The following is a 26,561-nucleotide window of genomic DNA, read 5'->3' as shown; positions in this document are numbered from 1 at the left end:
ACATATACATATACTGTCAACGTCTACACTTTTGAAACGGACCAAGCGCTAAAAATATGTGTACACGACCTTTTCTGTCTAAATCATTATCACGTATCTATCGGTAATTTGGACCTTGACTAATGACTATAGGTACAGTATACATGTTTTAAAAAAATCGCGACGTCGTGTGTGTTGCGCCAAAGAAGGGTCAATAACTTATTGAAAATCAAAGCCATGCAACTGACAAAAAAAATAAAGCAAATGCAAATAAAAATAAATACATTTAAATTCAGCGTATTTTTCAACTATAAGTTTCGTGGCTGGCTGGCTCAAAATCACGAAATAAAAATTGTCTGATGTCTACGACTAACCTTGTTCTTCAACAGGCGTGTGTTCTTCGTCGGAAGAGTCTAACCTCTCTATCAGGGAGCTCTGTTTTGATAATGACTGCAACAATCATTCAATCATTAAATTAAGTATTTATTCACCTACGACTTTACGAGTAATAAAACAAACAACGGTATATCGTTTTTTGCTCAATAATTTATTATACGTTCATCATTCTTTAAAAATTAAAATTATCAAGAAAGCTATCCAATCTTGTCAGCTTAGAAAAGTCAGAATACTGCAAGGAGCTTGTAATCCTCAAGGACACTAAGATTCTGTTGGAAGAGTAGAAAATTAACTCTGGTGCGTCTAATGAAAAATTAACTAACTTAATATTAGCGAGTCATGGAATAGGTAAAGTTCATAGTATTTATCAAACTGCAAAGTGGAAAGGAATAAAGATAAAGATAGTTTATTATTCAAGTAGGCATAATATTACAATGCGCTTATGAACGTCGAATAAAGCTACGCCGGCTCTAACCCTACACCTCTGCCTCGAGAAGATTTAAATCCCCCCTGAATTGGGGGAGGGTATCCCAATATAAGACCGGCAACAAATTCGGCGGGACACATCTTTTGAAAACATTACATTTTATAATTAACATTCATTACGAGTAAGAAAAAAAAAATACTTTAAATTGCTATAGAATTCATGCAATTACATACAGTAGGTCCTTTTCTTTATAAAAATAAGTGAAATATGGGTCTATATAATGTATAGCCCAGTTCGTGTTATAGTAATTTCTAGTTTTTCACCATAATTTTCATTAAATTAGGGGAAACTGAGGTGAGTTGTGACAGAGGAGAGTTGTGACATAGTCGATTTTTTTGAATCTATTAACTAATAACGAGCTCGCAATAACGCGCGTTTGTTAGTTCAAGTTACTAGCTAACAAACACGCACTGTTGTTGTAAGCTGGCTAACAGTTAATAGGTTCCTAAAAATCGACAATGTCACAACTCTCCTCTGTCACAAGTCAACTCGGTCTCCCCTACATAAATTTCCCAGCTGGCATTTGCTGGATTAATCTGGTTTTGACAAAGTGCCTCTTGCCTCAAGGGAATGTCTTGTGGTACAGTTTGTAAAATAAGTGCACGATCGAGAAACAAACATTTACCCATAAATTTGTCGGAATTATATTTTACCCGATTTTAAATGTGATTTAATATGTGTTCAACGCGAAAGTTTTAAATTTATATATTTAATTTTTATATTAAATAATTAACCGACTTATCTTTTACTTCAACTTTACGTTTACGTTTTTTAGTTTTACTTTGGTATTCCTTGATTTTATAAACTGCTTCTCCGGTATTTTTCTGGATCACGCTTGACGCAAACAAAGCAGACTTTTTGGCATGCCGGCAAGTGAAGCAACTTCGCGGCGTTATTTTATCTATAAGGAAACTCACACCGTATTGTCAACCACTCGTTGCTTATAATTTAAGTTTTACTAACGGAGTCGTTTAGATAACAAATAATATTAGGTATGTACCTTGTTCGAGCGCCGCCGCGGCGGCGACACCTTGTTCCAAAGTGCCTCGAGTTGGTCGAAGTGCTGCGACTGCGCGATCGCGGCCTCCTCGGGCCCCAGGCTAACCTATAATTCAGAATTATGGCTGAATTTGCGAGAATGTGTTCCTACAAAGAGGTTCAAACTTGTAACCGCAAGGGCCGATACAGACGGACTGCAACCCGACTGCAATTTGTATGGGAACCGCACAACGACTGCACGCCAACTGCAACGTCGGCGTGCAGTTCCCATACAAGTTGCAGTCGGGATGCAGCCCGTCTGTACCGGCCTTAAGTAGCTGTCGGTGTAACCGTCACTATTTTCTTAGCTGAATGTCAGCTCTTTTACATAAAGTAGGTACAACTCTTTAGTTAATAATTCTATCAGCATTGTAGTAAATAAAGCAATTCTTTTAAATTAAATAAATATCGCGAGACAAGTCTAAAAACTGACGAATATTTAAAAAAAAAATTGTTTCGCGGCGCGGCGCACTGGAAGTAAGACAAGTAGCGGAGTTTACAAGATTCATTTAATGCAAGATTTAAAAAATGTTTACCTGTGAGCCCAAGTCTTTGTTTTTCGCTTCTTGTATTTTTGAGATTTCCTCCATGGAAGCGGATACGGAAAACCTAGAAATGAGTAAGTCAGTTTAAATGTATTCCAGATAATTTTAATCAAATGGCTATAAAGAAAATCTCGACCTTTTAACAGCATCCAATAAAGTATTAAATATAATGCTTTGTTATATACAATACTGGACCTTAACTCAGAAACACGAACCAAAACTTGCAGTGTTCGAAAGAAAAGTGCTCAGAAAGATCTATGGTCCTGTAAAAGAACATGATATCTACCGTCAAAGCATGAACCACGAGTTGGATTTACTCATAGAGCACGAGAACATCGTCAGGTTCTGTAAGTCGCAGCGGCTGAGATGGGCGGGTCACCTTGAAAGGATGCCGGACAAAAGGGCAGCAAAAGTAATGACAAGGTGGACGCCGCAACAAAAAAGACCGCATGGCAGGCCTAAGAAGCGTTGGATGGATTGTGTAGAGGAAGATCTAAGGAAGATGGGAAAGTTTACCAACTGGAAGAAGGTCGCCAGGCACCGCGACAACTGGAGGAAGATTGTGGAGGAGGCCAAGACCCACAAAGGGTTGTAGCGCCAACGGAAGTAAGTATATACAATACTAAAAGTAAAGTAAAGATTCATTACATGTGTAAATAATACAAATTTTAATAAATGTTCAATTATAAAGTTTTATAATTAAACAGTCCACTTTATATTTTACTGCTGAAACATTCATAAAATAATCTACAATCATTTACCAACTTTTGACTTATCTCTTGTTACGAGTACAACTAACTAAATTTTAACAAAAATAATCAAACCTTTCATCAAAAACAAAACTTATAATAATTAAGTTTACTGTGTATAATAAATGTATAATAATTTTAGTGTTACAATAAGTATCTGATACAATGTTAATTCGTTTTTTGACGTAATCGTTAATTAGTGGAGATAATATTTGATATAGTAAATGTAAAACAGATTATAAAAATATTTGGTGCAAATAATTCGACAAACAACAAAAAAATATAATCAAAGAATCGAAGTTAGTCCAAGGTTAATGATATTTACAGATTTACACACATATATTTATTCACATGCAATTTCGGACTTAAAATCTGAAACATTATAAAATATTCAATTTCTGCCCAAGAAAAGAATTCTATAAAAATTAGTTATCTCGCCTTCGTTTGAGCCGCTCGTCTACTTGCGCCATCATAGCCGCCGAAGTGAGATGACCGTACTTTTTCTGCCAAGTGTAAGTGTCTAAGGACACCTCTTTCTTGAGCAGTCTTCTCATCGGCCGCTTCGGAGCCAATGGTCTTAATTCTGTACAAACAATGATGGTGTAAGCAAACCAAATTAGTAGAAGCATTCAGTACTTATAATAAGCTTCTGATTAGACCGAAAGCCTAGGCTGTTTATATTTAAAACACTTAGAGAGCTTAAGTATGTTTAGTTTTTATAATTTCGAGAGATCCCTTACACGTAAATTGCCACCCTCATCGTTTATTTGAATGACCAAGAACATATGAAACATAATTATGTGTCAGATTTACCCAGCACGTGGGTTGCTAGTTATACAAATACAAAATTCTTTATTTCATAAAAATAACATATATTAACAATAATAGTTAGAAATAACGGGTACGTAAATAGTTATATCATAACTTATATGCGGTCAAAATATATTTTCAATGATTAGTTTTATATTTCTTTTCACGCATTCCTTGCCATATTATACGAGATAAATAGTTTTTTTTCATACCGTCGGTATTCTTCGTTGGGGCTGCATACGTTGGGATCTTCACGTAAGTTGCCGGTGTGTTATGTAGACAAATAATTGGGAGACAACCTGTTGAAGTCACATCCACGTTATTAACATCTCCACTGTAAGAATCGGTAAGTAATACCTCTGCTATTTAAAAAAAAAGGTATTTAAATAACAAACAGGTATTGCCCGGAAAAATCAAATAATAAACGAATTAAAACACGCTAAAGAGAAATATCACTGAAAAAATATGACAACGCAAGTTTAACACTACGTTGTAAGACTGCTAGTGATCCCAGTATATAACGAATCAACTTTGTTCTTGTTAAGAAATTGTACTCACTTAGACAAGAACACAAAACAACTCTTAACTAAGTACTTAAGAACTTAGCCGAAGAAATGATAAATTATATCTTCTCACGAGGCAGTTTAGAGTTCCCGTCTGTTTTGAAAAAAACAAATACACAACATTTTTAGGTGCAATTATCTTAAAAAAGTTTTTCTAATAAATAATGTGCCAAATAACGGTCCAATATGCCTTCTATAGTATAAAAAAAAATTCATATTAGCGTCACCGGCCAAAGCGGTCAAGGTCCAGAAATCGACCGAGCTCAAACTACGAGTAAATGCTGATTTATGAGATGAGATAGTTTGATTTTTGAAAGCTGCTACAAGTGCTAGTAGTTATAAAATAGTGTAAGATTAAAATCAAATACCTCTGTCTAGAAGGTGTATGACGATGCGAGAGCAGTCGCTTGTGATCTGCAATCCAAGAACTGGAACGTGCAGAGCGAAGGACGTCAGAGCGAGCCCACGCTTTGTCTCCCAGATTATCAACGTTTTGTCTTCAGCGCCTTACAAACAGAACAAATCGATATACATATAGTATAAGCGTCGTACGAACGCATCCATCATAGAAGAGCTCAACCTTACACATTCTCAAAGGCTCTCTGCGACGTGTCTGCACCGTATTCTTCAGTATTTTGGTCACATTGCTCGTAGAAGCTCTGACAATCTAGAGCGCCTTATGGTCACCGGGAAAGTGGAAGGAAAAAGGCCTCGTGGTCGGAGTCCTAAACGTTGAACAGACCAGGTGGCGTCAAGCCTGGAGATGTCGGTCAGCAGGGCTCTCCACGAGGCAGAGGACAGAAGCCGATGGAGAGAAGCCATTTCGAAACTTCTTCGAAGGAGTCACGATCCTCAGTAATGAGGGAACGACGGAGGAGGAGGAGGGAGGATATAGTATTAGAAGTAGGTAAATCCTAAAATGCTTTGGCAAAATTTCCTATTGTATTATTTTCTGTTCACAATTTTAAAAGTACACAAATTACCAAACTAAAACAGCAAAACAAACACATAAACCCTAACCACTAAAGCTCTAAAATAAGGAGAAAGACAATACTCACTTGAAACAGCGATAGACCCATCTCCAGTGACCTTGACGCCCGTGACTTTGCCTAAATGTCCGGACAACAGGTGCAGGTCGGAGCCGGTGTTCATGTCCCACACGATGAGGTTGCAGTCCCACGAGCCGGACACGACTTGTGTCTTGTTCGTGATGGCAACTGCTACGCAAGTCACGATGTCTGAGTGGCCGACTAGGACCTAAACAAGAAAAACTTTTTAGTATAAAGAAGGATAAAATAGGTTAAAATAATTTACAATTTATTATGCATTGAAATGACACGCCAGAAAAATATTTGTAAAAAAAATAATTTTGGGGACATGAAAAATCACATGTTGAAGTTCAGTTTTATATGAAACTCAAAAACCAGTAAGACGATACTGGATAACCAAGCGAGTTTTAAACCTCAGTACGCTAGCCGTATGAACTGTAAGTTACCTCTTATTAGAATAGGTCAAGGTTGTATAAAATCGTTTGTAAATAAATTTGCAAAATTCCTAATCTCTAAGCCGTTTGTATCTACAGCAATTTTTGAACGGCTCAAATGTTACTAACTGAAAGAACGCTCACCTCACCAAAGTATTAGCTTCAATAGGTATGTAGCCGCAAGTTAGCTGGGAATCCTCTTTTGAAAGGGGGCCTTAACCCAGCAGTATGTAAATATGCTGCTGATAATGCCAAACCTACCTGTGGTAGTTTCGCGCCGTCCGAACCGATCGAATTTAATCGCCATCAGCACGCTGGCATGCCCCAAGTAAACTAACCTGTGAGAGTTTCCCGCCGTCTAGCTTCCACACTTTAAGCGACATATCCATGGAGCCGGTGACGACGTGTTGCAAGTCGGCGGTGACCGCGAAGCATGTGACGCGCTCAGCGTGGGAGACTGTGCGCCGTTCGTCGCTGCCCTCACCGCCCGTCAGCGCCCAAATGCGGACTGAGTTATCACCATCCGACAGCACCTGGTTAGGAAAAGATGTTTGTATATTTCTAAAACAAATATAACTTTTCGTTCCTAGGAAAGTCAATTCAATATACCTATATAGATTTTAAAAAGAAACCCGAGAAGCGTGAAGAAGCGTGTTGGAACACTCTACCTTCACTCTACCGCCGGGAACCTTCATACCATTAGAAAAAAAAAATCGGACAAGTGCGAGTCGTACTCGCCCACCGAGGGGTCTGTACTTTTTAGTATTTGTTGTTATAGCGGCAACAGCAATAAATCATCTGTGAAAATTTCAGCTGTCTAGCTATCACGGTTAATGAGATACAGCCTGGTGACAGACAGACGGACAGATGGACAGTGGAGTCTTAGTAATAGGGCCCCGTTTTTACCCTTTGAGTACGGAACCCTAAAAAACTGAATAAATACGTGTGGTAGATAGGTTTACAAAGCTACCTAAATTCACATTTTGAGGTGAGCTCGGAGTCTGCAAGTGACTATCGCCACACATTCTTGGCAAGTGAAACACCTTTTATATTCAATTAGGTACTTTCGTTATCTTGAGAACCAATTAAATATGTGTCCCACATGTTTGGCATCAATCACAAAAAAGACAAGTCAAAAGTTTTAAAAGCCAAGTTGGATTCAATGACAAAACTTCTGGGCAATGTTTCACTTGTTTAAGTGGTATTACGTGTTTGCCAATGAAAGTTTTGATTTAGTTTGCCACTTATGGGTCGGCTAATCGGTGTTATTACTTTCTAATCCATCTAAAATAATGTAGGTTGTTTCGTACAGTACTACTTATAGTGAAAGGACTCATGAGGGTTGCAGTTGAAGTATTTTGAAGATTTCTGATTTATTTACATGTGCCTACACTAAGAACTGAAAGGATTTTTAAATTACATACAGTAACAGAGAGGAAAATAGAGTTTAAATAGGTTTTTGCGTGTAGGAATAAATTGTTATATCTATATCATTATGCTACTTTATTATGTAGGTCCAACGGTAAAATTCCGAATGACCATAATTTCATGACCTAAAACATTTCGTCCGATGAAACCAAACAATATCATTGGAAAATATCTATACTTACAGCAAACTTCATATTGAGAGTGACCTCAAGACTCGCCGAGGGTCCTGTGGTGGAATGTAGAACGATGCCGGAGTCAACTAGCCACACGTGCACGTTCCGCGCCCGGTCGCCCGACATCGCGCGCCGGTTGTCCGACATCATCAGTAGGGACTGCAGAGCGGCAGAGTGACCCTATGAAATACATAAATCATAAATTATTTATTTCGTGATAAACTTACATAGTAACATTACAAGGAAAATTAAATTAGAACATATTTGCAGTGTTTACCACAAAATGGGCTCGCCTCAGCATAATGCCGACCCAAGTGTCAGTGATGATTTTTTGGCGAGTCCATTTGTGGGCCACGATCGCAGCATGCGTTTGCGTTGGTCCAATACATGTTTTGTATTGATTGTCCCAACGGAAATCAATTTCTACCTAATAAATAATCTAGTGTTTTGATACCTAATTAATACATATAATTTTGAAACTTAAGTACTTACCTACCTTGAATAGGGCTGTATTCATAAAATTTCGTTCAAGTCCTTGAGCAACATTTTGATCCTATATTTTACTATGCCTCTCGTTCGTGCTTATATATTGGTGCAAGCGATGCGTTACAATGGATCAAATTACGATTAAGCGGACATTTGAATGCCGCTCCATTCGTTTTTAGTGTTCCGTGCAAAACTTTGTTTTGACAAACGGAACACTTATGGTTTCATTTCGGTCTTGCAAATCAGTTAAAGCGTTTTTAATATGTATCTAAATGCTCCAAGTGAGCTATTTGTACAAATCACTTTTTCATCAACCAATTTCGAGATAACTGATGACGATTTCAAGCTCAAACTGAAAAAAAATATTTACTCATAAGAAGAATCATAAAATAATACCTTATAGGTCAACGTAGGGGAGTTGTCCGCCAGCTGCCAAACGACTACCGTCCTGTCCTCAGACCCGCTCAGCACCAGCAGGTTGTTGGGCGAGAACGTGACGCACGTCACGTGGCCCATGTGGCCGTTGAGCGTGGCCTGCAGCCGGTGGGTAGAGAGCTGCCAGACGCGCACGAGGCCCCGCGCGCACCCGCTCGCTGCCAGTTGTCCGTCTCGGGACACTTCGAGGCAGCTGATCGGTATCAACTCACTTTGTTCTGCCTGTTAAGGTAAAGTAGTCGAGTAAATACAGTATAGTTTAGAGATAGTTGGTATTTAATTCACTTTGTAGAAGTAGCTACCTATGCCGAAAATATGTTATAATTTAGACAGAGCACAGTACGAGTATGGGTATTACTAAATATTAGCCAATAACTACCTACCTCCATGACTAGACGTTGTTAGTGGCGAAATATAAAGTTGCCCGATGCTTTGAAGTGAATTTTGACCCATGCCTGTTCAACACAATTTATGCCAAACACTTGACTTTCTGTATTGAAATTAATTATCCGTTTCATAATTAATTATTAGCGGACGATAAAAATAACGAAATCATTAAATTAAAATCCAATATAGTAAAAAGTGAAGTGCAAAAGTTAGATCAGGTTACTCAGTCAATGCAACGGCGTGCTCAGTATGGCGGAAATTCTGCTGACAGTTAATTTGGTGCTTCAAACATAAAACGGGCTTACTAAAAGGATTAAAAGCAGCTGACGACGTATTATGTCTATGAGGATTTGGTCTGTTTATAATTACATTTAAACTGTACATTATTTACCTACCTACCTATTTTACCTACCTATACCTACCTACCGCTTAATACCTATTTTAGGAGGAAAGCTATAATATTGCTAAACGAGTAGTCATGTACACTTAACATGAAAATACGATTTTAGTAGTTATTGACTACTAACCTAACCTAACCTAGCCAACACGAGCTTCTCAGTAGATTTGTTGAACGATATTTCTTTAAAATGCAATATATGCAAAAACTTACTTGTAATAAGCTGATGTTAGTTTTTGATTTCGTCTGTCGTCGTTTTAGTTGTTTCGTAGGGCGGAAATTTGTTAAATTATCTTCTGTATGAAATGAGTATATTGTCACTCTGTTTCCACCTGCAAATAAAGAAAGGTATCAAATATGTTATCGATTTGCATACAATTTATTTAGCAATTCAAAATGTAAGATCTCATGGATTATTGGGCAACATAAGTGGGCAAAAGTACATCATTATATGCATAAGTAATGTCGTCTTTTCACTTTGGTTGTTATCATGTTGTTATCCACATTAAGATTATTACACTTATAGTAAGGGAGCCCAAGAGGGGATTTTGGGATATACTCGAGCACGACAGATTAACATAAAGGGGGAATACCTTGCATCAAACTATTAACAATACTTTAATTGTTTCGTAAAAAAGCGTATTGTTAAAATAAAGGCAACGGAGGGCTATATGGGTAGGGTGTGCGAAAGAGAAAGAAAGGAAAAAAGGAAAGAAAAGTAATATGCCATAACTAAAAATTAATATAAATTACAATTTAATTTAATTTTATATCATTACATTTAAGATGAAATTTTTACATCCGTAAGCTTTACATCACCTAGAAAATATCTATAAGTGTGCTTAATTTACAAATAGGAGCCAGAGATAGCTAAAAAGTAAAAGGGAAAAAGAGCTGAGTTCACTAAATTTCATAAACGTTTTTTGTCACTTCTGCTTGCTCAAATCGGCAGATTTTTTTATTTAGTTATTCTTGCATTATTCCCTTCAAAACAACAATAAAATTGAACGCGATCGAGTAAGTTAAGGTCGCGATATTTTTTTGCAACATTGTGACCTTGCCACTCGCTTACGGATCGCTAAAATCGTCAGATTATTGAAAGGGCACTATTTAACAAGTAATGAATCCACCATATCCTAATCTGACGCGCTCGAGTATTTCAAGGTGGCGATTTTTTTTACTATTCTGACGGGCTGTTCTGGACTCCCTGCTCGGTGTCAAGGACGCATACTTGGTGGAAGTACTCAACAGGATGCAAGGTATCCCCTATATCTTAATCTGACGCGCTCGAGTGACTCCAAAAATCCCCTTTTCGGCTCCCCGACCATAAAGATAGCAATACGGTTAGTCGGCTGTCTCACCAGCAGCCAATAGGAAGTTGTCCCTGTCCGCCACCGCCAGCGCTGACAGATCATGGGCTACGGCGATAGTACGCAGGAGTTGCGCCGTGTGTAAACTGTACACGTAAATGCGCTGATCTGAGCAGCCCACCGCCGCGCGCGACGAGTCATGCGCCACGCAGAAACACTTTAACTGTTTTGGGAAAGGAACGAATATAAGATCACAGTAGGCTTAGCGTACCGTACAGTACCCGTCGTTTTCTAACTGTATGAATAATTTAAGAGGGACGGGTATTAGTCTTGCGCGCGAGATACTGTCGGGCGCCATCGTACTAAGCTCACTGAATATTAATCACATCAATATCTAAAATAAGTGTCTATAAAAAAAACGTTTTCTATACTAAGCTCCACTTATTTCTCTATGGCATATGCCTAATACAGGTACAATAAATAATAACAGTAAACTTGCACCATTCCACTAACCTGGGGTTACCAGTACAATTTGACACTTGGTTAACGGTTTAACCGCTTAATCCCGGGTTAGTGGGATGGTGCAAGTTTACTGTTATTATTTATTGTACCTGTATTAGGCATATGCCATTGAGAAATAAATAAGTATAGAGTGCTCACTCCATACATCAGTTTTGTTATCAAAACGACTATTGTTTTCCTAGTCGACATCTAGCGTCAAGTAGCGGAATTATCAGTACTGCTTCTCGACACTATAGATGCCACGTGTGTCGCGACTGACGAAAAGTGTATTGCTCAACAATTTACAACTAATATTACAATCAGAAGCAGTTGAAAATAGAGTTTCGGTTAATCCGATTATAATATTAGCTGAAAATTGTTGAGCATTAGACTTTTCGCTCCTTGCGACACTTATTGTTGAGTAGCAGTACTAATAATTCCGCTGACTGATTTATGGAGTGAGCCCTCTATGTATGCTTACTAGTTTATTTCTCTATGCCTATGCATTAAAATAAAATAAAAACTACGCAAATGTTCACACGTAGGTACCCAATGGATAAATAGGTCTGTAAACGTGGGCAGTTAGCACGACGTTGCCAGTAATGCAATAAGGCAGAACTCGAGAGCCACTTACAACAATTCAGTTGTATTTTATTTCCACTAGTCGAGAATAACTAAGGGCTAAAGCAATTTAGAGACCCTCAATTACCTCGCCCAGAGAAGTTGGAGCAAGATACGCGATACAGCCCTACAGCGGTTGATTGTTGGCCCTTTTAGCCACACTGAAGAGTTGAAGGGTTGGTTGAATTGATATACCCATTTGAGGCATTTGATTAAAGCCTGGCCCTTAGTAGTATTTTGAAATGCGTCAGATTAATCAGTTTTAAAGCAAGATTCAAGAGAAGCTTTGATTGATAAAAATATACTAAAAGTCGTGTTTGTTATTTATTAATTATAATATTACATAATGATAACAAGCATGATGTCACCAAAATACTAGTGTGTGTAAATTGTTATGGAATAACGTTATATCATGTTGATGCCATATTCTGAAAATCTTAATAACCAATTAATTACTTAAGAAATACCTGAACTTATCCTGACATTATGAAAAATTTATAGGTTTATATCTCTGCAGGCAACTCACAAAGAAATTCATACCAGCTATTAACCTGAATAAGCAACATTTTAGTTGGAAATTGTCGCGAAGTGTTACGCTATCTGGTTACTACGGGCAGTTAATTAATGTTCCTTTTGTGCGGATGCATTTAAATCTAAAGTTAGTCGTGCAGTGCAGAGAATAACGAGCCAAGTTTAGGGGTAATTGTTGGCCAGTGTTTCCAGATAAAGTTACAGAGGACGGATGGTCCTTTCTCGAAGTTTTTAGTTGTACAGTCACCTGCAATGGCTGCAATAATATGTTATTCTTCGAAGGCCGCAAAAATATGTGACACGCGCTTATGGCTCTACAAATAAGATCATGTCACATATGTTTGCGAACTTCGTTGTATTACATAATATTGCAGGTGACTGTACTTAATGAGGTTCGATTTACTGTTGAGTTCAGAATAATATTAGATACATAATATTCATATAAGCATATTAATTCAATCATTATATTTATAGAAAATGCCTATTTAATTATTTATCATAACGCATTTTTAGTAATTATTGACTTCAATAAATCACAAGTAGCAACAACATTTTTTTAATTGCCACTGGTATTATCCGTAACACGTCGACAATCCTATTTAGTGCATTCAACAAGCACATTCGAAGCAATAACGCTCAACAATAAGCTAGTATAGCTAGTATTACTTATTCTAAGGTCTTTATATTTGTTGGTATAACATGAAGATATACGAAATATATACTTAGGTATGTATTTAGACAAAGTAGAGGTGTAATATAATACATATTGCAATATAGTTAAATTTGGAATGAACTGTCGCCTGTGCTATTTCCGGACCGATACGACCTTCATACCTTCAAGAAAAGAACGTACTCCCATCTTAAACTCGGCATCGCACTTATAACCCCTCTGATGTTGCGGGTGTCTTGCGCGACGATAATCGCTTACCATCAGGCGATTCGTCTACTCGTTTGCCTCCTATATTATAAAAAAATATTACGCTGATGCAAAAAAAAAAACAAGACAATGGCTTGAATTTTTTTGCATTAAGCGTAATAAGTACACAAATCTTCAACTTATTATTTTGAGTAAAGACTGTACACGATGAAACCCGGCCATGCATGATCTGGTGTATACTTTTACCGAATGCACATATTCAAGCAGTTCTTTTATTTTAATAATCTGTAATTATTGTAATTTATAATAAAAATACAATCATATTACAATGTATGGGCTTCTGTGAGGTTTCGCCAAATATATTTCAACATACCTAAAATTTTTGCCCATGCAGCGTTATTTGATAATCTTCACTCGCTTCGTACTAAAATGCCACAATTTTGTATTTATATTTTCATAAGCTGTTTTATGCTAATTAGAATGTCATCTTACCAACAACATACTTTTTGAAACTCTTTTCTACTTGAGGTAGTCAGGAAAACTTTCTACTCCAAGCACTGAAAGTTGTTTTTATATGGGAGGATTTTTTTTGTCAAAAAGTAAAATTCACCAAAGTTAAAACACCTCAGAACTATCTCAATCTGAACACAATCAGAAAAATGTTAGGTATTGTGAAAAGAGAATGTAATAAGGTATAATACATTTATATAATTAAAAATAAATAAAATATTTTTTAATGGAAATTTTGGAATATATAACGCTCAAAGTCACAGACAATCTAACTTTATATTAGGTTTCTAATTTTATTATGTAGTTTGATAATCACAAATTATTAAAGGAAAAGTGCTGCTTGAAAATGTACATGAATTTAAAAGATTTACCACATCATGCGTGGCCGGATTTCATCGTGTACAGTCTTTAATTAATTTTATTAGCGTAGTATCAACAAATATTCATGGTTCGAGCAAACATTTCAAACAAAGCATTTTGGGTTCACAAAAGCAGGTTTGCAATTTAATCAAATAAGCCGTGGTGCGCGAGATAAAACAATTATTTTACCGCCCATGCAGCGATTACACAGCGGAACAGAAATTATAAATTATGCCGAGCATTTTCTACTTTTCCTTTCCACCCATGCAGAGAGGATTATCTTCAATCTCAAGGTAATTGCTTAGTGTGTGTGTATTCTATGAACTGGACATTTATAAAGTGATCCTTACGATAAGTAAGATACAGATTCGTGGACAAGCTTCGTTTTGCATATTCATATAAAAAATACCGAACTTTTCCATCTGAAACTTCGCAAAAGTTTCTCATTATTAAGCGTTGAACAATCACAATACCTAACAGAATTCGTAGACGACGGTTGCATATGATATGATTATATACGCTGTTGCACACAATTAGCTGAAGCAGGCGCTACATACCTTATAGCAAACATTGGGCAGCCTCTTCTGCTAGAAAAACATAATTTTCTACCTCATATTCTAAACATTACGAAACTAACCTTAGTTTTATGTCTCTTCAACATATGCAGGTACGTTCCAGTGATGAAGGTCCGCACATGAAGTTCGTTTTCTCCCTGCAGGGTAACGAGGAACACGTTGTCGTCCGTGATCTCCATGGCGTGCACGGGCATGCCAGCCGTGACGGTACTGAGCAACGTGAAGTTGTCTACGTTCCACGTGCAGACTGTCCCGTCTTGGGAGCACGTGACCACGATCTCGCCGTCTTGGAGGACCTTCACGCCCGTGACGGAGCCCCGGTGGTGGTCAAGTTTTGTCACCTAAATCATGACAATGTTTTAGTCCCACTCTAGATATTTAATAACAGATTCATCATCATCATCATCATCATCATGTCAGCCGATAGACGTCCACTGCTGGACATAGGCCTCCCCCAAGGCTCGGACAGATTACTTATGATGAATCGTAATAAAAGTTACACTCAGTCATTACCCAAGGTATTTCGTCTTGCGTACAGCAAATTTGGTGACACTGGGTATATACCTACTTAATATACGAAGTTTGAAGAACAATGAATAGTAGGTTAACTATTCTTTCATTAGGTACATATTTCAAAAATAGATATAATTATAATCAAATGTACAGCGACGGTTATGCAGTTAAGTATTAGAAAGTAAACAGAAATTTTATCAACATATAAGTTCTCCGTTTGCAGTGCATAAATTAATTCGAGAATGTTATCAAAAGTAAACGCAATGAATAAACTCTTTGATAAATGCGATTGTCCTGTACTTTCGAATGCGGGTATTATTAGCATAAATAAAATTGTTCTTTGAAGTTACACCGTACAATAAAGAACAAATTAAAAACTTTATTAGCACAAATAGAAAGTAAAACACAAAAGCTGGTCTCCCTTAATTTTAACCAGCACCCACATTTTCAGTGGATTTTGTGATAGCGCAAAACGTAGTAAATTGAAATCAGTCCACAGTCTCAGGTCAGCTGAGCAAAAATGGGCTTTGCTTTGTCATAGCTGTATTATGCCGTGTTTTCCTTGAAATGGGTTTAGCTTTTATTTTTCTCTGATAACTTTCGGATTTAACTTTTACAGCGATATGTAGAATAAACACGAGTAGGTACAGAATTGACTTTCATAATTTAACGATTTTCACAAGTTTGATGGTCATCATTAGGTACAGGTGTCTCTAATGTACAGTCAGCGATAACTGACCCCCCTACATAGAAATTTGTTTGCAGCGGGGTCAACTATCTCTGCGGCTGATTGTACATTACTGTCGCATGATGAGTAATAAAAATTGTATAGGTACGTACAAGTGAGCCGTCAACCAGCGACGCAACGATGACAGCCGAGTCTTCCCCGCCGCTGATCACCAGCGAGCGATTCACGACAGCTGCCACGCATAGTACAGGTGCGATGTGTTCCCTGCGTCCAACCAAACAATCACTTAGCTAAATAAACTATAGCTTACTGCCACTCTTAAAATAGACTGGCATAAAAAGTAACATTTACAACCAAAAGTAGACGTGTTCCGTAAAGAGGAATCGTGGGAGAATCTTTAACCATCAGACTAGATTTCATCAAGTTTAGCTTGTTATATTATACCCCAGTGGCCGTAGGGGAGAGTGGGGGAATTGGGAACACTCAACTTCAAACGCTTTAAAAAGATATAAAAATGTCATAAGCCAAATTATTTTTTATGCTAACCGTTAGTTTGGTTACCTGTCTATCTGATTTTACCAAAATAATAATTTTAAGTTAATGTTATCCTACTAAATTTGGGCGAATACAAAAAACTTCAAAAACTCCATCCTTACATATATCATGATGTATGATAAAAAATATAACAAAAGTTGAAAATATTTTGTTCGATTAATTGTGACCATATGTGCGTAGCTTCCGAATCTCTTTATGTTTGTGTTACTCAAGATTTTTTTGTGCAATTAGAATGATATATATCACTGTTTTTAATTACCCCACCGTTCCCAATTCCCCCACTCTCCCCTAAATGCCGTGAACCGAATAATGTTTAACAGTTGTGAACAAATAGTTGTGTTGTAACAGTAATGTTCTGTAATTGCGTAAACTGCGGAACCCAGATTATGTGGAAACAAACAAGAGGACGGAGAGGACGGGTCACGAAAAGTACTGGTTTAGCTACATATTTAACTATAATTTAGTAACTTGATACTATAGCGTGTTCGTTTCAGAAGTTCTTGGTAATCAAATAACATTAACAAGAACGATAATGTTAGAACGTTGCAGATGTGTTATGATTTATGAATGTTTATAAACGCTTTTTGAACGGTGTTTTTTTTCCAACCAAAACACTTTTGCTAGTTTTATTGTTACTGTTCGTAATAATGTATGAGCGAAACTTTTTAAATAAGAGTATTTCATGGAGTTTTCATGAATAAAGTAAATAATATATCTATGTAATTTCTTGAAAATACTGTGAAACGTAAGTTTTATTAGGAACCTAATAGATTACTTTGCTGAATGAAATAAACTGCAGGGCTCGAAAACGGGTTAAACCTTTTCTTTTCGGTTTCGTTCGTAATATCGTTAATTTTAAACCGGTTTTTAGGGGAACACTCATAAAGTTCTTGTCAGATTAACCGGTTTAGAACAATTAAAACCGGTTTAATCCGACGCACAGTGTCTTTGTTTACGGTTTACGGGCCGTTCTCTAGTTTCGTGCCGATTTAGTTTTTTTTTCGGAGACCTTTTTTCTCTTAAGCTATTTGTGTTGATTTTGATATTGAGAATGTGTTTATTCATTAAATGTATTGTTTTTTAATACTATGTATGTAATAACGTTCGTTATTAGCCTCCTTAACGGCCATATTCGATACAAATTTAATACTCACGTCATTTTGGCCTTCACCGCCAGCGTGTGAAGGTCCCAGACGATGACGCTGGTGTCTTCGGAGCCCGTAAGTAGGTACTGCGACTCCCTCGTGACGCACATGCAAAGGATCCTGCCCGAGTGACCTGGAAAATTGCCCTCATACATATTCATTATTTCACCTAACGTCTAATGAAACGTGGCCATGATGGATCGTGTTAATATATCGTATGAAATTCGTATGTGTGACACGTTAGAAATATTAATTTATTTTTCGTTGTGCGTTTTGGATCTTTTGAAAGCTTTCTGGTAAGATATAATTACAGCTATATATTTATTCAAATGGACAGTATCAATTATAAGTACCTACTTGTATATGCCGCCGCTCTATTCAAAGTATGTATTTGCGTTACTAACCCATTAAATAAATTAATTCTGTTTAGTTAACGTGTTATTCAAGTGTTTCATTATTTTGATGGATTTGCATATTTATTAATGGTAAAATTAATTTTCTTCATTGAAATAACCGGCGCCTCTGAAATTGTCACTTTGATTAAGTGATTCATTGAGACATTAATAGTTTACTAATGTGTGCATGTATGTATGTAAATACTTTATTGTACATAAGACAGGTAGCTAAAGATAATTAAACATGTTGATTAGGTTCAATATAATGGGAGGACATACAAATGGTATTGTAATATAAATAAAAACAATCGAAAATGACAAACAAATAATTTTTTGTTGTATAACAACAACAAATAATAATCAAATATATTCAGCGATAGGTAAATTTCGAGCCATTGAACTTCAACAATAACAGTTTATCGGAAAACAATAACTAGAAGATACGAGGAAATCCAATTAGCAATACGAATCCAATTCCATTAATTGCAGCAATTACCATTTACTTTGATGCAGCTTTTGTGTTGGAGCAGGAATCTGTACGAATAGCCAGTATCATTTCTCTCTTCAGAAAAAAGTGAATGGTTCACTTTTCTTCGAAAAACTAACAACTCTTGAGTTATTTCGACTCAGACTCACTAGGACTATTAATTAAAAGAAAGAAAAAAAGTATCGCCAGTTTTTCATACAAATTTTGGTTGTCAGGTAGGTATGTGATGGTTCATATAAAACGTATGTGAAAATGCGACACAATAATATAATTTTTTTCCGGACACTTTTGTCTCCTTTTTACATCAATAGTCCTCGTGATTCTGAATAGAAATAACCCTTAATAATCTAGTAACCGTTTTACAATAAACGCTTAAATAATGATTTTATTGGAATATTTCATCTATTTTTTATTGCTCTTCATGTGAGAATTATTTAAGGTAAAAGTAGATGCTTTTAACATCTTTTTACATTTCATTTTTAAGCGACTTTTCATGGGAAGCAACATAATTAATAAATACCTAAATGTGATTGAACTACACACGTCTCACACCGATACCTCTCTCAGTTATTCCTAATTACAGCAGTTTTAAGTAGTCGCAACTGAATATCGAAAGATAATTTAATGGAACATTATTTACCAACTAGTCTGTAGTAACCACTCGCACGACTCCGATTTTAACAAAAGGTGCCCTGAATTGCTCTGACATTTTGCAGATACGACGACGGCACAGTGACATGTTATTTTCAAAAATCGATAACTTTGTGTCTACTAAAGAATTTGCAACGATTCTTTCTATTTTATAAAGGTAACAAAACGAAGATTTTATTTTTATTCCTTAGTTATGAGCTGTTATAATAAAAATAATAATTAAAAATACACCAAGTTGGCACACTGAAATAATTACTGATTTTTAGTAGAAAACTATTTTTTATAAAAAATCTAAAGCGATAATATTTTTTTGTACTCAATTTAAAGAAGACTTAATGAGCTTTTAAATGATACTAAAACGTATTTTAATACACAAACTATTAAATGACAATTCATTAGTCAACAAATATTTGGTAATCTTAGAAATGTGGGGATTTAAATTACGAAACACCACCAAAAACTACTGATCTATTGTTTTGAAATAAGATTTTTAGAAAATATAGTTTTAATCTAATAAATGCATACACGCTTATATTAATTTGACCACTTACGGCATTTAAAAACACATAACTACTTTTCACATACGCACTTCTCAAACTCCTTGCAAAGTAATGTAGATAAAAAATACTTTAGTCTGTCTATGTGGTTAAAACATTTTTTAAACGTTTTCACGTTGGTAGTCTGTGTTTTGAAAATAGTTTATACCGTATCTGTGCAGCCATTATCATGTGAGTGGGTAATTAGGTAACCGGAATAGGTAAGCCTTTTCTGCGAACAGTCCCGGAACATCCGGTACCGAAGACAAATTACGACAAAAGTTCATCTCCAAATTAAATTGCGCCACCACTGCGCAAATCGTTCGCAGTTAAACGGGAACTAACCCAATCAAAGTTTCACCTTACAATAAACTGCAAACACAGATACGAAATTCGTTCTCTATCCACTTAGAGATTCCCACAATTTGTATTTCCTCTTGTGTTCTCCCCTTTCGTTGAATATGAAGAACTCTGGCTTGATCTGCATAAATATTAATTCGAAGGCAAAAAAGTGGAAATCTTCTGTGTTTCGGAACTACGAGGGAAATACTGCCTCACCCAGCATAAGGCCCTAATAGTAATTGGAAAATCAGTTCTAATTTGGAATTTATTGCGTGAGAATACGGAATAAAATTTAATAAGTTTCCCGATTGACGATATGGCTGTTATAAAGGGTTTTCCAACCAGATAGTTTATAATATGATATAAATAATATAATAGATAGTTCAATCATACTAAAATTACGTACTAAACAATTACAACCCTGTACAGTTACTGCCGATTTAAAAAGAATAAAAGTGGAGAATTTGCAACAAGAAGGAGTAAATGATGAGTATAGGAGTAGATTAAAAACCGAATTCAATGGTATGGATGAGATTAGTGAGACTGAACAATTGTGGAATAGTTTTAAAAATAAAGTAGTAAGTGTGGCAAGTGAAGTATGTGGAGTGAGGAAGAGGCACAAAGGAAAAAAGGAGAAGAATGTTTGGTGGGATAAAGAAGTGCAAGAAGCTGTGTGTAAGAAGAAACAGTTGTGGTTGGATTGGTTAGCCACAAGAGCTAACCAAAGAAATCACACGGCTTCATATGACGAAGTCAGTGAAGCGAAAAAGGATTATAGAAGAATGAAAGTTTTAGTAAAGGAATTAGTAGACAGAAAGAAAGACGAACAGAAAGATAAAATGGAAGAAAGGCTGTCTCAAGATTTCCAAACAAATATAAAGTTTTTCTGGAAGTCCGTTCGTTTAGCCAGGGGTAACACCCAGAGTTCTGAGCTAAAGTCAATAAAAGACAAGAATGGAAGATTAGTGAATGAGGAAGAATGCATCTTAGAAAGATGGAAAGAGTATTTTGAAAGTTTGTTTGATAAAGAGGAGGCAAGCACGTCAATTTCGGAGTTGAATGAAAGCATTGAGAACGTGTCGGAGAACGAAGATAGTATTAGCATGGATGAAATTGTGAAAGCGTTGAAAGGAATGAAATCAGGAAAGGCTGCAGGATATGATAGAGTTTCTGTCGAGATGCTGAAAGCTGGACAAGGCATTGTAGCAAGTCAGTTGTACCGCCTTTTCAATATGTGCTTCAGAACCGGTCAAGTGCCCAGGGACTGGTGCAAGGCCGTCATTGTACCTCTTTACAAAGGAAAGGGATCACAACTGGATTGCAAAAACTACAGAGGCATTAGCTTACTCAGCGTCGTCGGCAAATTGTATGCAAAGATATTGATTGAAAGAGTAGTGAAAGAAACCGATGAGAAAGTATGGGATGCACAAGCGGGATTCCGAAAGGGTATGGGATGTACGGATCAAGTCTTTTCCTTGCGATGCATAGCCGAAAAGCATTTGGCTAAAGGTCAGAAGGTCTATTGCGCTTTCGTGGATTTGGAAAAGGCTTATGACAGAGTGGTGAGGAATGAACTTTGGTCGGTACTGTCGGTGTATGGATTGAGCGGCCGTCTCATTCAGGCACTGAAATCGCTCTATGAGGATTCCAGTGCTTGTGTGAGAGTAAACGGGTCGTACACTGAGTGGTTTAGCATCGAAAAGGGTGTTAGGCAGGGATGTGTAGCGTCACCGTGGCTGTTTAATCTGTTCATGGACAGTAGTTTGCATGATTTGAGAAATGATGAATGTGGGCTGAGAATGAGTGGGTTACCCGTCAAATGTCTTCTTTACGCTGATGACCTGGTATTGCTAGCGTCATCGGGTGAAGAGTTGCAGGAGATGGTAACTAGAATGCTTGGATCTTTTGAAAGGAAAGGAATGAAAATTAATGTAAGTAAGACGAAAGTAATGGTATTTGAAAAGGAAGAATATATGACAAACTGCGAAATTTTGATTGGTCAAGAAAGAGTAGAACAAGTGAAAGAGTTTGTGTATCTGGGAACCTTATTCACTAGGGACGGTAAGCATGATAAAGATATTGAAAGGAGAGTGAGTGCTGGAAATCGCGTGAATGGGGCACTTAATGCTTTTATGAGCAGCCAGAAGGTGTCGCAAAAGGCACGGTTGGCTGTGCATAGAGGGGTGCTGGTGCCTACACTTATGTATGGTAGCGAAAGTTGGGTATGGCAGAAGAGGCATCAGAGCCAAGTGAATGCAGTGGAAATGAGAGCGTTGAGAAGTGTGTGTGGTGTGAGATTACAAGATAGAATTAGGAACAGTGTGATAAGGGAAAAGTGTGGACTGAACGAAGATGTAGTGACAAAAATTGAAAAAGGTATGTTGAGATGGTTTGGACACGTGGAAAGAATGAGTGAAAGAAGGCTAACAAAGAGAGTGTATAAGGGAGAGGTAGAAACGGGAGTTGGAAGGGGCAGACCTCGGCGGACTTTCTCTGATCAGATCGGGGAAATCCTGAAGAAAGGCCAGGTCAAGAGCACCCTAAACCGGCGAGCGTGTATGAGGAATGTTATGAAAGTGAAGGAAGCGAAAGAGGTATGTCAGGATCGCAGCAAGTGGAAATCCGTGGTCTCTGCCTACCCCTCCGGGAAATAGGCGTGATTATATGTATGTATGTATGTATGTAAACAATTACAACCTTTTTTTTTTTCATCTTCATAAAAACTTAATAATCAATGGACAGGATTAATCAAGTTTTTTAGCCGAGTAATTAATGACAAAATGAGCCGAAATAAATGTCATATGCGAAGGAAAAAATGACCAAAGTCTCCAGTGTCATAGTAGTGTGTCTACTTGAAAAAACACAAATTAAAATATTTTTATAGAAAGTAATTTAATTTGTTCTTCGAATGACAAAATGAGTCTGCAAACTTTGTGATATATATATTTTTTTTATATGAAACGTTAAATACGCTCCCCAAGCTCTGATTGCTCTCTCTCTTTTACTAACTTTTTAAATTAATTTAATAATTAAATACGTAGTAAATACTTGTAATTTCCTGATATTTGATGAAATTTGGCAATCAAGCTAAAACGAATCCAACTTCAATGCTGGCGAGACCATTAATCAACATCAGAGGATCGCGATGTAAACATAAATCATGCGCATTGAATCCACTGCTGGAATCTTAAGGTTGTTAGTATGAAGGTATTCCCGGTAACACGAAACTGTACTTGTTACAATTTACTCAGTCAACTGAAAAAATATGTATAAGAATAAAAAAACTAAAATATGTAGTATTTTATACAATCGTGATATCGAGATGGAGAGCTTTTCAGTCTAGTACCGTGTTAAGGCCACGAACAAGCAATGGAGACTAACAAGCTAAGCGGTTTTCGTAGTCTATGGATGTTGCTATATTAAGGGTGTCACATGCGCCTTTCTGACTTATGAAGCAGTTATTTTTACTATACAACTTAAAACAAATAACTAATTTGAGCTATCGTTTTGTTACGTCCTCTTGACCGCGGCGAGCTGTGATTGGTCAATTTCATTATGGTTGACTAAACTGTTTCGAAATGAATATTATAGTAGAGTTGGGAGTCCATACAAGAAAGTAGCTTCAGATACCAGTTAAAAAAATACAGCGTATTTAAGTTGTTCATACAAAACTTGTTTTTGCTCTATTTCGTTTGTTTTATAAACTGGAGCTATAATTACTTATGTCATTGTATGTGTAAAGTTCCATTACAATCCAACACGGAGTTTTTAAATGAGAGTGGAATTACGTTTGTATGGGTAGGTGCACTTCGGCCGAGCTTGCCGGGGACTTAATACGGCATTGCAATCTATATACATTTTCACATTTTAATAACATTGACACATGACATGACTGAAAGGTCAAAGCTATGGATGGTATAGAAAAGGATGCCAATCTCTTATGGCAGAATTGTTGCAAAAGTGACCGCTTTCAGCGTTAAATAATAGTTCCTAATCTCTCCGGTGGCGCTAGTTAGGGGCTGGGACATGAGTATAACATGAACCAACAAATAACCCGACCAAATTACGTAGGTTGTTTTTAGTAGTAATTCGGTGTATGGTGGCACCGCCTAATTACTGTTTTTTGATGGACACTTTTCATACATAGAGATTTGGCTCCTTTATATAGTCTCCATGGTCAAAGCAAAGTTTCTATGCCATATCTAAAAAGATGAATGATATCGTTTACCTTTTTACATATCTAATTATAAGTAGTTATAACTTTTTATGTAGTAGTTTTAAAATTATATATTAATTGATGTGTTATTCGTACGAAATAAATCATATTTGTCTGTTTGTTTTATGGTCACAAACGGTGTTAACATTTTTCGGAGTGAAGCGGAAGCTAAAAAAGTTTAAATTAAATGGCAAAACGACCATCAATCTCATACATGTAAAAAGAGGTATTATAAGTCAAGTATTCAAATTATATTTACAAGTACCTAAAAAGGTAATTGTAAATTATCTCATTTTAGTAGATAATAAGTACGATTAGTAGAAAAAAATAAAAGAAAAGGGCCAGAGAAACGTATACGAAGTAAATGTTTAAACAGAATATTATACTCGTATACAAACTCTGAATGAAACGCTTTGTCTGTACTTTCACTGCAGACGAAGCGACAGCCTATGTTGATATTTTATGGTAAAAAAAGTGCCAAAACTCTAAGCACTGAAAATTCAATAGGACTTTCATTAAAAATATATGAGCGATGAATGTTGTCATAAGGGATATTGTTTCATTTCATGAAAAATCATTGTTGATCGAGAAACCATTATATTATAAACAAAAAACGCTCACGGGGCACTCAAAAATGTATCGTCGGATTCAGGGCGTGTTCCTGTCATCAATCAGTTGAAAATTTATGAAAATGTTAGCAAAACAATCTTTATAGGTAAATTATTTCCAAACTAAAAACCATATTCGTTATTCCATTAAATTACTGAAACAGTTGCTCCAATTCATAAAACCATTTTATTCATTTTACTGCTTTTTTGAAAACAATCATTTCACTGAAACTGTCAAGTAAAATCAAGTACATTTTAATAATATTAGGAATCCTTTTAAAAGACATCAAATTACCACAGAATAAGTACCCTTCCAGATAAGTACTGTGGGATTTAAGCTTATTTAATTAAAGTTTAGCCGGCCACACGAATGTAATCAACACAGGAAAAATATCGTAAACCCTTCTTAAAGAATCAGTTTTATTATCTCAGGGTTAGTAAATAAGTGATAGCGGGGTTATAAGGGCACGGTCGTTAAACGCCGATCGAGCTCACCCATAAAATGGCTATAGATCTACCGACGCGCGCCGGTGATTGGTAACATAAGCTTTTCTAGGATAATAGATATAAAAATATTCTTTGGTATTATTCAGTGATACTGGATCATAACATAACCTTATCCACTACAACATTTTGGCATGTGAGTAGCTAAAGAACGATAGCAATGAAATCGTTGAATTATATTACATTATAATATATAATATATTTATTTCCTTTATTTATTTTAACAATATACATATAAAAGTAAAATATAACAAAACTTACAAAACAATACATAAAAACACATAGCTATATTTATTATCATTAATATAATATACTTAAGCCTCGTCTGCCAACAAACCACTGTGTGGTTTGGCAGAAGAAAATAGGTATTTAGTTGTAAGTAAGATCTTTGAATAAACGTTTATTTATTTATTTATTTATTTATTTTTTTAAACCCTTTGCTGAAAAAGGCAGCGCTGGTGGCCTAGCGGTAAGAGCGTGCGACTTTCAATCCGGAGGTCGCGGGTTCAAACCCCGGCTCGTACTAATGAGTTTTTCGGAACTTACGTACGAAATATCATTTGATATTTACCAGTCGCTTTTCGGTGAAGGAAAACATCGTGAGGAAACCGGACTAATCCTAACAAGGCCTAGTTCCCCCTCTGGGTTGGAAGGTCAGATGGCAGTCGCTTTTGTAAAAACTCGTGCCTACGTCAATTCTTAGGATTAGTTGTCAAGCTGACCCCAGGCTCCCATGAGTCGTGGCAAAATGCCGGGATAACGCGAGTAAAAATAATAATAATATACTTAAATAGAAAATCATACTTTATATCTTTAAAAACAAACTCCGATGAAATTCTGTGTAACTAAGTAAACACTCACCGCGTGCAGTGTTGACTATTATGATGGAAAACACTTCATATTGTTCTGGTTTAGTCGAGTAATAATGAAATTCCATATGCATGCAAATGTTACTTTCATGTTTACTTTCAATTTAGATACCATGCTATAATTCTGAAAACTGCCAATTTGTAATTGGAATGATCGTTTGTAGACTGGAATTCTAAGCGTATATAATTCAAAAAAGTTAAACCTTTTCCAAGGTTTTCTCAAAATATCCAAATATTTATATTATTCCAATTAATCCAGCTTTGATGATTCATTTAAAGACACGTTAAATTTCCCGATATTGCAATCTCATTTGAACCTTAAATCGGAATGCTAAATTTTAAATACTATTTTTATTATATGGTCGATAAATCGTACTATACCTAGAAAAGGGTTAGTTAACCATTTACAAG

General features: G+C 36.3%; 1 protein-coding gene across 1 annotated transcript in view; it reads right to left on the bottom strand.

Moving 5' to 3' along the window:
* Positions 1 to 348: 348 nt before the first annotated feature.
* The window catches only part of LOC134743148 (protein qui-1), a 133,796-nt gene continuing 107,583 nt past the window's right edge, over positions 349 to 26,561 (bottom strand). Inside the window, exons 16-30 of the mRNA XM_063676492.1 lie at positions 17,552 to 17,675; positions 15,995 to 16,106; positions 14,704 to 14,982; positions 10,718 to 10,889; positions 9,570 to 9,688; positions 8,534 to 8,794; positions 7,661 to 7,831; positions 6,389 to 6,583; positions 5,626 to 5,824; positions 4,936 to 5,073; positions 4,217 to 4,303; positions 3,633 to 3,777; positions 2,437 to 2,509; positions 1,863 to 1,967; positions 349 to 429 (exon numbers count right to left, since the gene is read on the bottom strand). Coding sequence (XP_063532562.1) covers positions 349 to 429; positions 1,863 to 1,967; positions 2,437 to 2,509; positions 3,633 to 3,777; positions 4,217 to 4,303; positions 4,936 to 5,073; positions 5,626 to 5,824; positions 6,389 to 6,583; positions 7,661 to 7,831; positions 8,534 to 8,794; positions 9,570 to 9,688; positions 10,718 to 10,889; positions 14,704 to 14,982; positions 15,995 to 16,106; positions 17,552 to 17,675 — 2,261 coding nt within the window. The remainder of the gene's footprint in view (positions 430 to 1,862; positions 1,968 to 2,436; positions 2,510 to 3,632; positions 3,778 to 4,216; positions 4,304 to 4,935; positions 5,074 to 5,625; positions 5,825 to 6,388; positions 6,584 to 7,660; positions 7,832 to 8,533; positions 8,795 to 9,569; positions 9,689 to 10,717; positions 10,890 to 14,703; positions 14,983 to 15,994; positions 16,107 to 17,551; positions 17,676 to 26,561) is intronic.

This window comes from Cydia strobilella, chromosome 7 (assembly GCF_947568885.1).
Source record: "Cydia strobilella chromosome 7, ilCydStro3.1, whole genome shotgun sequence".
In the NCBI taxonomy this organism is placed as follows: Eukaryota; Metazoa; Arthropoda; class Insecta; order Lepidoptera; family Tortricidae; genus Cydia; species Cydia strobilella.
Note: the sequence above shows the minus strand (reverse complement) of the source record. Positions and strands in the feature narration are given on the sequence as shown.